This window comes from Tenrec ecaudatus, chromosome 17, assembly GCF_050624435.1.
Source record: "Tenrec ecaudatus isolate mTenEca1 chromosome 17, mTenEca1.hap1, whole genome shotgun sequence".
NCBI classification, from domain to species: Eukaryota; Metazoa; Chordata; class Mammalia; order Afrosoricida; family Tenrecidae; genus Tenrec; species Tenrec ecaudatus.
In genome coordinates, this window is record NC_134546.1 from 55,162,026 (window position 1) to 55,175,621 (window position 13,596).

The window sequence follows — 13,596 nt, forward strand, 5'->3', positions numbered from 1 at the left end:
ATCATAGTGTGTGTTTTGTGAGATGGAGGAGGTCTTTGTGGATTAGTGTCAGACATATGGGTTAATGTTGGACTTGTGGGCTTGGGCAGCACTGGGTTAGGATGTTTTCTTGATGTGCACTTAACCTTTATATAAAACTCTCTCTTATACATGAGTTTCTGTGGATGTGTTTCTCTAAAGTACCCAGACTAAGACAGCCGGAAAGAGCACTGAGAGGCAGTACTCTCACTTCCAGATACATTTAGGGACAGAATTGTGTACAAGTGTGACCCTTTCCCCTCCCCTCTCTACCCCCACCCCCTGCCCCAGGACCATAGTCCAAGGTTCAAAGCTATCTGGGTTTCTTGGAGGTCAGTGAGTTCTTGGCCTCCTTCCTTGTAGCTTGGTGCCCACTCCCAGGCTACCTGCCCAGAGGAGGCAGAGAGAGTCCACAGAGCGGAGGTAAGTGAGCAGATGAAAGCAGAAGGCAGGAACGTTACATTTAATACGCTGGGAGTGCCTCCGGAGGAAGCTATGGTAAGAACTGGCCTCCCAGAGGGGACGGAGCAGAGGACACCTTGAAGGTACAATTGACGGAGTTTTCCATGCACCCCACCCCCACATCTGCTTCCCAGTGAGAAGTGGGCATCACCTGCCCTTGCATGGTGTACCCAGTCATGCGTGTGTGCTTCGGGAGAGGGACTGCCTCCGCAGGACCCCCAGAGCCCTGGGGATGTGGGGTGCAGGGCCCAGACGAAGGCTGCCTGTGGACAAACAGCTCTGAAGGATCTTGTCCAGCTCCTGCCTGTTGCCAGAGAAGGAAACAGTCACGGGCTCCCAGCCTTGGAGGCTAAGCCTCCCACGATTGCCCCCCGTCCCCGCCATTCCCTGCCTTCCCTGTGCAGAGACTTTCTAAGGGTCCCCTGGCCTGCCACGGCACATCCCTGACTGTCCGGTTGCTCCAGACTTACTGTCTACCCCACTTTCCTGAACACGTAAGCTTGGGATAAGTCTGTCCTCCTTCCCTCTGCCGGACTCCTCACCCGGAAGGCCAGTTCCTCTCCCTCTCTGCCTTTAGAACTTCACCTCTCTTCTGAGACTGCTCCAGCCCACACGGTCTTGAAATTCCAGTAACCAAGTCTGAGAGCCCCCTTCCCGGGGCCCATAGCACACCCCACATCTCTAAGTGTTCTATGCATTCATCAAACGCCCACCAAGCCATGGTAGCTATCTTCCCATCTCCGTAATTCTCTGCCTAGATGTTTCTCTAGGTACCATATTTTTTCCATGCCTTTTCTCTCGCTGTCCCCTCTGCCTCAAAGCTCCTGCCTATCTTGTCAGGCTGGAGAACTCCTACCCTCCTTAATGACCCGTATCAAGTTTCTCTTCCAGATCTATTCCCAGAGCCACCCCAAGCTCCAGCCAGATGCCTTTCCTGCAGCCCCTGTCACGGCATCGACCGTAGACAGTGTGGTGCTCGGTTCCTTGCGAGTGAGCTGGTCAGTGATGCCGAGGGAAAGGATAGGTCTAGCCTGAGCTCTGCTCCTTGCCAGCTGGTGGACGGGGCAGGTCCTCCCTGGGCCTCGGTGTCCCCTCTCTTACATAAGAATGACTGTCATGCTGCCCAGAACTGGAGATGCTGGGCAGGTGTCGAGAGTTTGGTCTGGGATGGCCCACCTGAAGTGCACATAGCTGAAGAAGCCGACAGTCTGGACCAGGAGGAAGAACAGAAAGAAGCCGGACCGCAGGCATGAGGAGGCCCCCAGCGGCCGGCGAGGTGAGCGGGGAGCCTTGGTTGGTGCTTTCTGAAAGGGAACAGTGTAAGCTCAGCTTCTTAGCCAGCAGTGGCAGTGGGGGAAAGTTATGGACGCTGGGCCATGTGTGGGCTGGGTCTGCCTCCCCCAGGCTCGGGAGGTCTGGCTCTCATCCAGGGAACGTGGGGACGGGCCGAGTGCAAAGCTGTCTCCCCTCTCATGGCCCCATCTGGGGATCACTTGGGGGCCACGGGCAAGGGCAAGATGGGTCAGAGGGCGGTACTGGCATCACCACTGAGTTCTGAATGCTCTGGGCTCAGATCTGGTCATTGTGCATGGAGGGAATTGGACCAAGTGGTCTCGAGGTCATGCTGATGCTAAATCTGAAAGCTGGGACTCTCCAGAGTTCAGCTCTGGGTCCCTGGATGCATATGTGTGCACGCACACACAGACACACACAGAGACTCCGGTGTAGCTGGCAGGCGGCGGGGGCGGGGGGGGGCAGGAGGTACGTGGGCTGCGGCAGGGCTAGATGAAGAGTGGCCAGCGGTCCTCATACTCCCCCAACCCTTGTCTCCTCTCACCGCCAGGTCCCAAAGGTCCTTCTGCAAGAGGCTCAGGATCTGGCTCAGCTCTGAGAAGTGATGCTTGGTGCCCACTGGCAGGTAGAACCCCCGGGTGCCTGAGGCCATGCGGGCGGCTGCAACCCTGGCACCGGGGGCAAGGAGGATGGGTTGCGCCCGCTCGGACTACACCCCAACAGCCCAACCTTTTCCCACAAGGCTCTCTCATAAGGACCCTACTCGGGGATTGGTCTTTTCACCCCAAGTCCTCCCCCTGGGTCTGGGGACAGCTTTTGCTTCAGGCAAGATGCCCCTAAAGTTGCCTGTCTCTGCCCCAGTGTCCCCTGGCCTCTGCATCCCTCCCCAGACCCCAGGGGACTCGGCTCCAATCCTGCCTCCAAATACCACCTGACAAGTCTGGATAGGGATGTGCTGGTGGCGGGAGTTGGGAACAGATTAGGCTGTAGCCATATCCTCCAACCTAAAGACCCCGTGTCCATAGCAGGAAGGGGACCCCTCCCCTTGGGCTCCCTGGGGAGTTCCAGAGCTCTGGGTCGAGGGAGACATTGGGAGGCTCCGGTAAGGGTGAGAGAAAGTCAGGGCTGTCCTCTCCAACTAGACATGCACTTGATGGAATTAAATTCATCCAGCCCATCCCCTGTTGCTCAGAAAATGAAGGGCCCACGGAGAGGCCTGTTCCCCCTTCTCCAGCACCTCCCCCCACCCCCCTGCTTCACCCTGCACCCTTACCTCATCTCCTGCAGGTCCCTGAGTAGAGTCTGCTGCCCATGGAGCAGGGCACGGACCTGGGCAGTGTCCTGCAGGAGAGCCAGCCTCTGCTTTAGGGCCCAGGGCCCAGCCCTCCTCTCCATCCCCAGAGACAAAGACAGTCCAACCTGAACAGGGGGCCTCCCCAAGGACCGGGGACCCAGTGAGTTGATTGAACCCACATTCATGGGGGCCTCGGAGAGTGGCTGCAGCCCACCTCCCATACAATGTCCATTTTCCTTTCCCAGCCTAGTGCTCTCTCATTCCTTGTCCCTAGGCCATGGCCATAGGGGGAACCCCACTAACTAGACAGCCCCTGATGCCTGAGGCCCTGTTTTGCTGGGTGACCCAGACGGGAGGCTGAGATACGGCAGGAGGGCATCCTGAGCGTGGAGATAGGATCAGAGGCTCTGGCATACAGCCCCCACCCTGCTCTCCACTCTAGCAGCCCAGCCTAAGCCGCTTTGGCCTGAGGACACCAGATTAAAACCTAAAGCTGTCAGAGCCCAGCAATGCCCAGGAGAGCCGCTAGCCGCCTCTGCCCAGTCTAACTCAGGCAGCACTGGGCCTCAGGGCCTGAGTCCCTGGAGGAGGCCTGGGCATGTCGGTGGCGATGAGATGAGGATTCTGGTGCATCTGAGCATTAAGCACACCACACGTAATCACACAGGGAGCTACGTGCAAAATCAGCACCTGGTCTGTTTCTGTCCTGTGTAGACTCAGGTCCAGATGCCCGGCGTTCCCCCCGCCTCTCCCAGGGCTCCGAGGGCATCTGCCCACCCCTGATCCTGATCCTGTCAGGTCCACCTGTCCTGCCACCAGCGGCCTCTCCCCACAGTCCCCCTGGCCCCCCAGACTGTGGGAGACTAGCTGCGTGTGGAGAGAAGGCAGCTCCTGCTTCTCCTGGAAGAAGGGAGATGCCCGTACAATGTTTGCTCCAGTTGTCCAAGCGGCCACTCACCCACTCTCCCCCGGCTGTGGCCCCATCTAGGGACCCTGCTTGCTCCCTCCATTGCCTCCCAGCCTGGTCCAGATGCTCAGAGAGGCCCTGGAGAGCGTGCAGGATCCGGCTGTGTCTGCCTAGCATCTCCTCCGGGTCAAAGTGCTTTTCCTCTGTGGAGGGGAGTGGGGGCGGGGCAAGGGCAGGGGTAGAACGGTGACAGGCAGCCTTGGGGGCTGGACACTAGGGCTAACCTTGGGGGCTTCCTGGAGAAGGGGCCCAGAGAGGTGTGGTTCTAGCCTCCAAGTCCCTTACCTAGACCCATGCGCTAGGGCAAGGAGAGGAGGGATCCCAGTGCTGCTTGGATCCGGGCCGCTGAGCTCAGGCCTCCCCCTCTGCCCCGGGTACCCCATGCCAGGCTTTAAGGGAGGAGGGTCCTCCCGTACCACCTGTTCACTTCTCGGGTTCCCACACCTTCATCCTGGACTTCAGGATCTGGCTTTGAAATGATGTCCCCCGTAGTGCCCAGTGCCAGCCTTGCCCGAAGCTCTTCCAGCTGCCTGGCCAGGCAGCGCTGTTCCTCCCCTCGGATGGGCTCGGCGTCAGCCTGGAGGAGAATGACAACAGTTCAGGCTAGCTATGGGGAAGATCGATCTGGGGGTGAGGGCAGCCCCCATTCCCAGAGGCCCTGAGCACCGCTGGTCCCCATGCCTGCTCGGACTCCAGGCCTTTGTGTGAACAGTTCCTTTGCTAAGATCCTTCCGGCTGTATCTCCAGCTCCGAGTCCCTGACCCCTGGCAGGTCAGGGCCTTCCTGCGTGGCCCCTCATCCCCCTGTGCCCCTCCCCACCCGACCCTGAACCCCAGCCAGCTGAGGAAGGCCCGTAGCACAGTGCCTGGCTCCAGAGTCCCTCTGCCCTGAGCACTGCCCTGCACTGGCCAGGCCTGGCGGAGCTCAGAGGCCAGGGGCTAGCGGACACACTGACAGGTCTGAGAGCCCCTGGCCTGAGCAAGCAGACTGAAGAGGACAGAACTGTCCCTGGGCTGCGCCTCCTCCACCACCACCACCCTCCCTCAGCAGGCCTGGAGCTGGCATCACCTCTGGACCCGGCTCCCTCAGACTGAAGGTCAGGAAGGCCAGGACATCATGGTCATCTGGAGGGGGAACAGAAAGCAGGTGCAACTAGCCCCGCCCTGCCCCCCTAGCAGCCCCTCCTGCAGCCCTGGCCTCAGGCCCCTTCAGCCCAGGGAATCTCAGGCTCGTCTCTCAGGGAAGGTGCATGGGGACCAGGAGAGGCGTGTCTGGGGTCTCCCACAGCCCAGGTGGGCACCCGGTGAGTGGCTGTTGCCTTGACAGCAGACCCCATGACATCTTCATCCCCAGGGGCACGGCTGTTCCTGGCAGAAGCAGCCACACAACCACCACCTCCTGGACTGACCCTGACCCTGACCTTGCTACAATCCTCCTCCAAAGTCTCCCATGGCTCCTACATCCCAGGTCTAAAGGCCCAGGGACTGGCACCCCTCTGCCTGCAGCCCTCTCAGCCTCATGGCCCCTCCATCAGACCCCGGCATCTGTTCATTCCCCATCTGTCCCTCTTCCATTGCCCCCATCCCCCAGCCTGAGACACCTGAGGGGCCAGACTGACCTCAGAGGTGCTGGAATTGGACCTCATTTGAGACACTTCACGGAGCTATGACCTGCCTGGCTCACACAGCAAGGAGCAGCCAACTCCACACCCAGAGCTCCTTAGCCGATGAGCTTAGGATGGCTCCGGAGGCACCTCTGCTTTTACTTGCCCTGCAGGGTAGGTAGGCCCTTACCTGCCAGGGTGCTGGTGGAGGCCGAGATGCCAAAGAAACCTCCAGAGGCCAAAGGTAGGGGTCCCACATTGACACACACCTCCTCTGGGTCACTGGGAGTGAGCCCCCGGCTCACGGACACCTGGGGGCGTGGAGGGAGGGAGGGAGTCCCTAGGTCATCGGGTCTTGTCCCCTCTCTCCATTATTGTGACCACTGCCCTGGCGTAGGCTCTCGGCACCATGTTCTATGGGGACTTTTGTAAGAACTTCTTACCTGGTGTCCCTACCTCCAGGCCAGGTCTGTTTAATACAGCGGTTCTCAGCCTGTGGGTCGAGACCCCTTTGGGGGTCGGATGACCCTTTTACGGGGGTCGCTCGATTCATAAGAGGAGCAACATGACAGTGATGAAGTAGCAAGAAAAAAAAGTTATGGTTGGGGGTCGCCACGTGGTGAGGATCTGTATGAAAGGGTCGTGGCATGAGGGAGGGTGAGAACCACTGCCCTCGGTGGAAGAGTGCGTCCCTGGAGCCCAGCACATGGGATACACCCACTGTGACTCCAGCTCCCTGGCCTGAAGGGGTGCGGGCAGTGGGCATGTGCATGCTAAGTGTGCAGGTTCACATGCAATTAGCAAATCCATCCCTTTGGCCTGTCCGTGCCAGGACCCCACATGGTATGGGGACTTGTGTGTGTGTGTCTGGGGCCCCATCTGGTGACCCAGGCACTCGCTTGTCTATGGAAGTCATGTGCACTCACACCAAACAATACCTGGGAGGCCCTCTAATCCCCTGCCCCACCCTGCCCCAACCACAGCTGAAGCCAGAGGGGTGACTCACACGCAGCCTCTGCCCCCAGTAGGTGATCCGTGCTCTGAAGGGGTGTGGCCGGTTCCTGAAGTCCTGGTAGCAGGAACCCAGCACCTGGCTGGCTCCATCCCTGCAGATACTCAGAATCCAGCCAGGCCACCTGGGGCCCAGGCTGCTCTGCCCAGACCTGCAGTTCCACCCTGCTCCCCACCGCACAGCCTGGCCCGGTGTCTCCTTGCCTCAGTCTTCCGTTCCCCTAGCACAGCGGTTCTCACCCTGTGGGTTGCGACCCCTTTGGGGGTTGAACGGCTTTTTCACAGGGGTCTCCTAAGACCATTGGAAACACATAAATATTTCCCAATATATAATTACATTTGTTTTGTGATTAATCGCTATGCTTTAATTATGTTCAATTTGTGATAATGAAAATACATCCTGCCTATCAGATATTTACATGTCAATTCATCACAGTAGCAAAATGACAGTGATGAAGTAGCAACAGAAATAATGTGATGGTCGGGGGTCACCACCACATGAGGAACTCGCGGCATGAGGAAGGTTAAGAGCCACTGATCTAGCAGAAGAGAGCACAGGAAAGCGAGGCCTGCCTGTCTGAGCCATGGGACTGGGAGTTTGCAGAGAAGAGGGGTCAGGGCTTCTTGCGACCTTTCCCTAGGGGGACAGAGGCCTGGATCAATGTTCAAGTGGAGGGGGCCTTCATCAAGGCCCGCCATCTCTTCTCTTCCACTTCAAGGCCCCCTGCGCCTCTGGGTTGGGCTTCTCTGCCTTCCCCCTCTGCCCAGGGCTCAGGCTGCAGCAGGAAACACCAGGTTTGACACCAGCAGGCAGAACCAAGGGAAACAGCCAGGTGGCCAGTGCAGCCACCTCTGGGGAGTGGGAGAAGAGGGGTAGGCCAGGAGGAGAGGTCCTGAGGTCTTGGAGGCACACGGGACACTCCATGTCAATGGCCCAGAGGGAGACCCATGGAGCCCTGGAAAAGCCAGGTCCAGGGCCACCTGGCTGTGTCCTCCTAGCTGAGTGACCTTGGGCTGATGACCTCACCTGCCAGAGCTGAACCCAGCTTCCCTGTGCTTAAAGTAAGCGTCGTAAGCACACTCCTGCACTAAGATAAGGAGCAGCAGCGGAGGAGCGCTGCTCTGCCGGCCGCCAGCACAGGCAGCTCCCCCCTGCTTGCTGAGAGGCACTGACAAACTGGCCAGGTTCCGGGCTGGGGGGGGGCGTGTCACATCACCCCGAAAAAAGGGAAGCAGCAGCTGCCTGGCAGGGCCCAGGGCACGGCCCCTCCTCAGGCAAGGCTGCCAGGCGTCTCAGTGCTGCGCACAGTGTGACCTCAGGCAAGTCTCGTCAGACAACAGGCACTCACCGTCCCCACGTGTCAAGGGTGCCACTTTGACCACCACCGTGGCCTTTTGTGGGGGGGACACAGACCTCAGTGGGATGAGTCAGAGACGAGCAAGGAAACATGGGGTTCCGAGGACCCCCGACACTCAGCTGAGGCAGAGGGAAGCCCATGGGTGGGAGGAGGGTTGGGCTGGGACAGCCTTACTCAGAGCAGGACGGCAGACTGGTCTTGGGACAGGGGCGGGGATGCGTGCGGCCAGGTAGCTGCTGAGCACCTCCCAGCCCTGGACCTGGGCGTGGTGGGTCCAGATAGGTCTTACCCAGTGGGCTCATCGGGGCTGTGTCCCTTGCTGGCCAGCACACGGATGGCAGGGCTGTTCTGTAGGGGGCGGGTTGACAGTAGCCTGAGCTGTGGCCATAGAAGCTGGGGACTGGGGGACAGGCAGGGGGGCAGCAGAGAGGCAAAGACCAACACTCACCTGTGTCCCCCCAACTGAGGAGTCAAAGACGACCTTGATGCCATCCCACGAAGCTGGCTCCTCCAGGATAGAGCCCACGTGCCCCCTGTCCCGGGTGTACCACAGGGCCTGCAGGTCCCCATCCCAGCAGCTCAGGGTCTCTGCAGGACACTGGGACCCCAGATCTGCTGCCAGGGTAGGACGCACCCCCCCACCCCATGACTCGCTCACTTTGATGGGGCCACTCACCAAGCCCTGGGCTCCACGGCGCCCGGGCCCAGTCACCCTGATGTGCATCTCCACCTCCCAGGCGGAGAAGGGGACAGTGGCCTTGCTCCACACGGCGCCACTCCGGTTCCGCATGGACGGGGCTAGCCGCACTTCCTCCAGGCCTGGGATGGCATCTGTGGACCAGGGCAGCTTAGAGCTGGGGCCTCCCCACCCCTCTGGGCCCCCTCCTTTCTCAGTGGCCTGGGCTCCAGGCAGAGACACCGGCAGCACCAGGCCCAGTTGCCCAAATGTTGGGAGGCAGGGTTCCACTGGGGAAACGGGCTCAGAGCCCAGTACAGTGAGGGGCCTTTGTCAGGGGTGGGCAGCAAGGTGGGCCAGCATGCTCACTGGATCTTCACCGCATGTCTGTGGGGCCTGTTTTTCTAGAACCCCGTTTTACAGACAACCCCGTTTTCTAGAACCCCGTTTTCTAGAACCCCGTTTTACAGAAACTGAGGCTCCAAGGGCGGGGCTGGCTCTCAGCTTCACCTGGCTCCGAGTGGGAGGGTCCCCATCACCTCAGAGAATCTGACTAAGTCTCCATTCCACCCAGGAGGGCAGCTATTGGGGAGGGTCTGCCTGAGGGCTCAAGGCACCAGGCTGTGGGCGCTTCGAGGCATGTCACTGCGGCCACATGAGGCTGGGGGCTCCGTGGGAGAGGGGACCTTGGGGACAATCTGAGGTGAAGAATCAGGAAAGCAAAGGTACAGCAGGGAATCCAGCCCTAGGCCTGGGGGGCAAGGATGGAAAGTGGGGTGTGTTTCCCGAGAATGTTCACTAATTGGGGGGCGGGAGGGGGAGAAGCTCTCTGGGGAAGGAGAGCTGAAGCAGAGGCAGGCCTGCCAGGGCCAGGGGAGGGGAGGTCAGAGGCCCCACCCCGACTGGCTCCCCACCCCTCCAACCTGCCAGCCTGGAACTTGGCATGGTGCCCAGGTCTCTGCCAGGACACTCCTGAGGCTGCTTGTCCAGCCTGTTTGCTGCACAGACACGGTGGGGGGAGGGAGGCTCTGAGGCTGCCAACAAGCAGTCCCCAGACCCCTGCAAACCACCCATCTGAAGGCCAGGCGGGTCTGGCACCTGCCACAAGTATGCCTTCAGTTCAGCTGGGGATGGATGGTGGGGCTTCTTCTCAGATTGCCTGGGGTCCCTCGGGCCTCAGGGCAGCCCCAGGGGCTGGGAGTTGGAGAAAGAAAGGGACGAGGCATGACTAGAGAGAGAGCATGTCCCTGGCTGGCTTGGAGCAGCACGCCTTGGCCCTGCCTTGGCTCGAGAGGTGTCTGACTTGCAGGCGTGATGCGCAGCAGCCTGGTCTGCATTACCTCTTGTGAAGGAGGATCAGGCATGAGACCTTGCTCAGGGGTCTTCCTTACAGGGTCTCTGGCGGTGTTGGGTTCTGGTTTCAATGAGTCATATCCTTTCTCTTGTGTCTTCCAGCCAGAAATACAAGATTCATCTGCTTTCTCTTGTTGCTTTGCCTGCTAGGAGGCTCCGAACCAAATCCACAATCCGCCTCTGGCAGGCAGGTGGGCAAAACTAGAAACCTGCATTTTGGCAATGGGTCACATTCCTAGATTCGTTTCATGCCCTGCCCCAAGACCCCAGCCTCATCCTTCTCACTCATGGCCCAGCAAGCTCATTGTCCTGGCGTTGTGCTTGACCCCCTCGTGTCCCCATAGGGCAGAGCAGAACTGCCTCATAGGCTTCCCAGGTAGTCATCTTTCTAGGAGCAAACTGCCACATTGTCATCTGGAGAAGCAGCTGGTGGGAGTGGACCACCAACCTTTTGGATTGCAGGGAGGGGCTTAACCACTGCCCCACCCAGGGGTGCTTCTCCCCCTACCCCCCAGGTGCCTCTCTGCTTTCTGGGTCTTGAAAGTCATCATCAGGTAGAAGGCAGACTTGGAGGGACTGCGTCCTAAGATCCGGCACACAGACCAGCAGGCAAGAAAGCGCTCACGACTGCTTCCACACACCCTCATACAGAGACACTGGGGGGTGGGGGGTGGGCCTTGGGGATAGACAGGCAGCCCCTCTAGGTGGTGCTCCCTCATCTAGTACAGCCACGGACCCACAGGATGAAGCCATGAGTTGGATTTTGTGCGGATCCAAGTTGAGCTGTTTCGAGTGTCTGGGCTGGAATGTGAGCACACGCGCATGTGGGGGTGGGGTGTGGGGTGTGTGTGTGTGTGTGTGTGTGTGTGTGTGTGTGTGTGTGTAACAGGCCCAGAGGCAGAGGAAGGGTGGGCCAAGGCAAGACAAATGGGGGGAGAAGCCCCAGGGGAGAGGTCAGGGTGGAACCTTGGGCACGGGCTGGCATTGGCAGGCCCACTCCCTACCAAGTTGCAGCTTCCCAGAGCTGGCCAGCCCCTGCAGCACTCTGAGGGACTTGGGACACGGCTGGTCCCCACCCCTGCCCCTCACCTCCGTGATGGCTCCAGAAGGGAATGCCAGCCCCAGGAAAAAACAGCTTTGGTCCTTTGAAGCTGAGCTTGTACTCAAACCTGCGCTGAGGCGGCGGGCGACCCCCCTCAGGACTGTGGGCGACCAGAAGCAGGAGAAGGCAGGACACAGGATCTGGACCCACGGGCCCCGGCATTGTGGTGAAGGGATATGATCTCCCGGTGTCCGGGTGGATCCGCAGCTAGAAGGCCAGGGAGGGGCTGCTGGGGCAAAGCCAGGCCAGGAGGGCAGGGGCTGGGCCAGGAGCTGACTTTTGGCACCGTGTCCTCCCTCCACCTCCCTCTAGCACACACATCCTGTTCCTCCCAGGGCCAACCTCAGGCTACGCCTTCCAGACTCATAGCCCTCCATCCTTGACCTGAGCTTGGCCCCTGCTCCCGAGTTCAGACCATCTTTCCACTTTGTCTTGTGGGGGCTGTGGGGTGGGGGTCCCTGGGGTGCACGGGGACAAGCTCCCTTTCAGACCCCTGGCCTCTCCGCCCAGTTGTGGATGGCCTCTCATCCTGCCTTTTTCCAAAGATGCATGCTCCAACTCTGTGGCAGCCATCAACCCTCCACTGCCTGGCCGCCACCCTCAGCCGCCCCTCCTTGGCCCTTCGCTGTAGCATTCAACTCTCCATATTCTCATGTTTCCCTTCAAGCAACCTGGTTTCTGTAACAATAAACTACGGGTTTGTTTGTTTGTTCAAGAAGGGAGTCTTAAAGGAAGCTTGTTTGGAGCTTATTTGTAACCAAACCATGGCCCTCAAACAAAACAAAAACCGTGAGACAATTGGGGGAATGAGAGCAATGGATCCTAAGGAGCTGTGGTCAAGGATTTGGAGTCCCTGCATGGTACAGAGGGGCCCTCGTGTCGCCGCGGTCATTCCTGGGCTGCTAATCGCCAAGGCCAGCGGTTCTGAACCCGTCAGCTCTTGGGAAGAGCGAGGGCTTCCTACTCCCAAGCACAGGTAGGTGCAGCCTCTGAATCTCACGGAGGCAGTTCTCCCGAGTCCTAGTCAGAATTGACTGCAGGCAGTGAGTTTGCTGGTGAGACTGACCTTTACCCCAAAACCTCCCAAGAAAGATCTAGCAACCTGCTGCCAAGGAGCAGCCATCGCAAACCCGAGTACAGAAAGAACAGGGTATGAAGTTGCTGTGGCCACTTGGATGGCAATGGGTTTGGACCAAGCATGGGAGTGACGATACCAGGAGGGGAGGGGGAGTTGGGGGAAAGAGGGGGAGCCGATCACCATGGTCTGCATATAACCTCCTCCCAGGGGGATGGACAACAGGAAAGTGGGTGAAGGGAGACATCAGTTAGTGTAAGTCATGAAATAAATATATATATATATATATAAATTCTCAAGGGTTCATGAGGGGGTAAATGAGCTGATACCAAGGGCTCACGTAGAAAATTGTTTGAAAAATGAAAACAAAAACAAGAGTAATTCTGTCCTGTGTTTGAAGTGTCTCATCTTTGGGAGCGGTACACGCAGGATTTCGGGCTGAACTGGTTCTCCAGTGGTTGGAGGAGTGGGTGGGGTGTTGGCCTTGATCTGACAGTTGTTGAAGTTGATGGTGGTTACGTAGGCATGTAGTATACGGTTCTGTCTACTTTTACCGGTGTGATTTCATAATAAAAAGCTCGTCAGGCAGATAAGCTAACTCATATCGCAAATATTTTCATCCACCTGAAGGTTGGTTTCCCAGTGACTCATTTGCCAAGAATTCTGGATTTTCACTCAGAAGTTTTACTCTATTTTAAAAATTCTCAGTAGGATTCACCGTCTGGATGAAAATGAGGTTGGGAGTGGAAATGTGTAAAACATGCTGATAGGGGGAAAAAGCACTTTCTCAAGTCTCCAGCTGCCCTCCCCTCCCTTCACAGCAGAGCTGTGGGAAGTGGAGTCTGTCTGGGTTTCGATTCCCACTCCTGTCTCCACTGCCCCACGAACACTGCTCCCACAGGGCCAGTGATGGTCTGTTATCTGGGCCCGGTGGGCACTTCCCAATCCAGTTTGCCACACGAACTATCCCTGTACCCCTTTCTGCAGCCATGTCCTTGAAGCACCTGCTCCCTGTACGGACACTTGTCCCCACCCAAGTTCAGGCTCCTTTGCTTGGTGCTGCCCCTGCTGGTCCATGTGTGCTGGTTCCCCAGGGTGCCCTCCTCTTCCTTCTCCACGTGGAACCACGCCCATGGCTTCAAAGCACCACCTACCAGTGTCCCCAGAGTCCCAACTCCCCTGGGGCCATCTCTGCTTGGGTGTCACAAAGACCCCACATTCAACACAGCACCAAATGCTTCTCTCCCCGCATCATCCTCCAGGGATCTGCCCACCTTATGTCAATGGTTGGAATTCCCCTCAGGCCCCTTCCTCACCAGGGAGCTCTTCAGTGTGCTTGTGACAGTGTTACAGTTACCTGGCTCCCAATCGCTCAGTCTGTTTC

General features: G+C 58.5%; 1 protein-coding gene across 1 annotated transcript; it reads right to left on the reverse strand.

Annotated features, from left to right (window-relative positions):
• Window positions 1–654: 654 nt before the first annotated feature.
• Window positions 655–11,299, reverse strand: LMAN1L (lectin, mannose binding 1 like). The gene is made up of 13 exons (XM_075536046.1): window positions 11,125–11,299; window positions 8,683–8,837; window positions 8,455–8,562; window positions 8,296–8,354; window positions 6,644–6,743; window positions 5,828–5,948; window positions 5,103–5,158; window positions 4,477–4,611; window positions 4,026–4,175; window positions 3,047–3,114; window positions 2,318–2,441; window positions 1,657–1,784; window positions 655–784 (listed from the first exon to the last, which is right to left on the reverse strand). Exons 1-13 carry the CDS (start codon window positions 11,297–11,299, stop codon window positions 655–657), a joined length of 1,509 nt encoding a protein of 502 aa, XP_075392161.1.
• Between the last annotated feature and the right edge of the window lie 2,297 nt (window positions 11,300–13,596).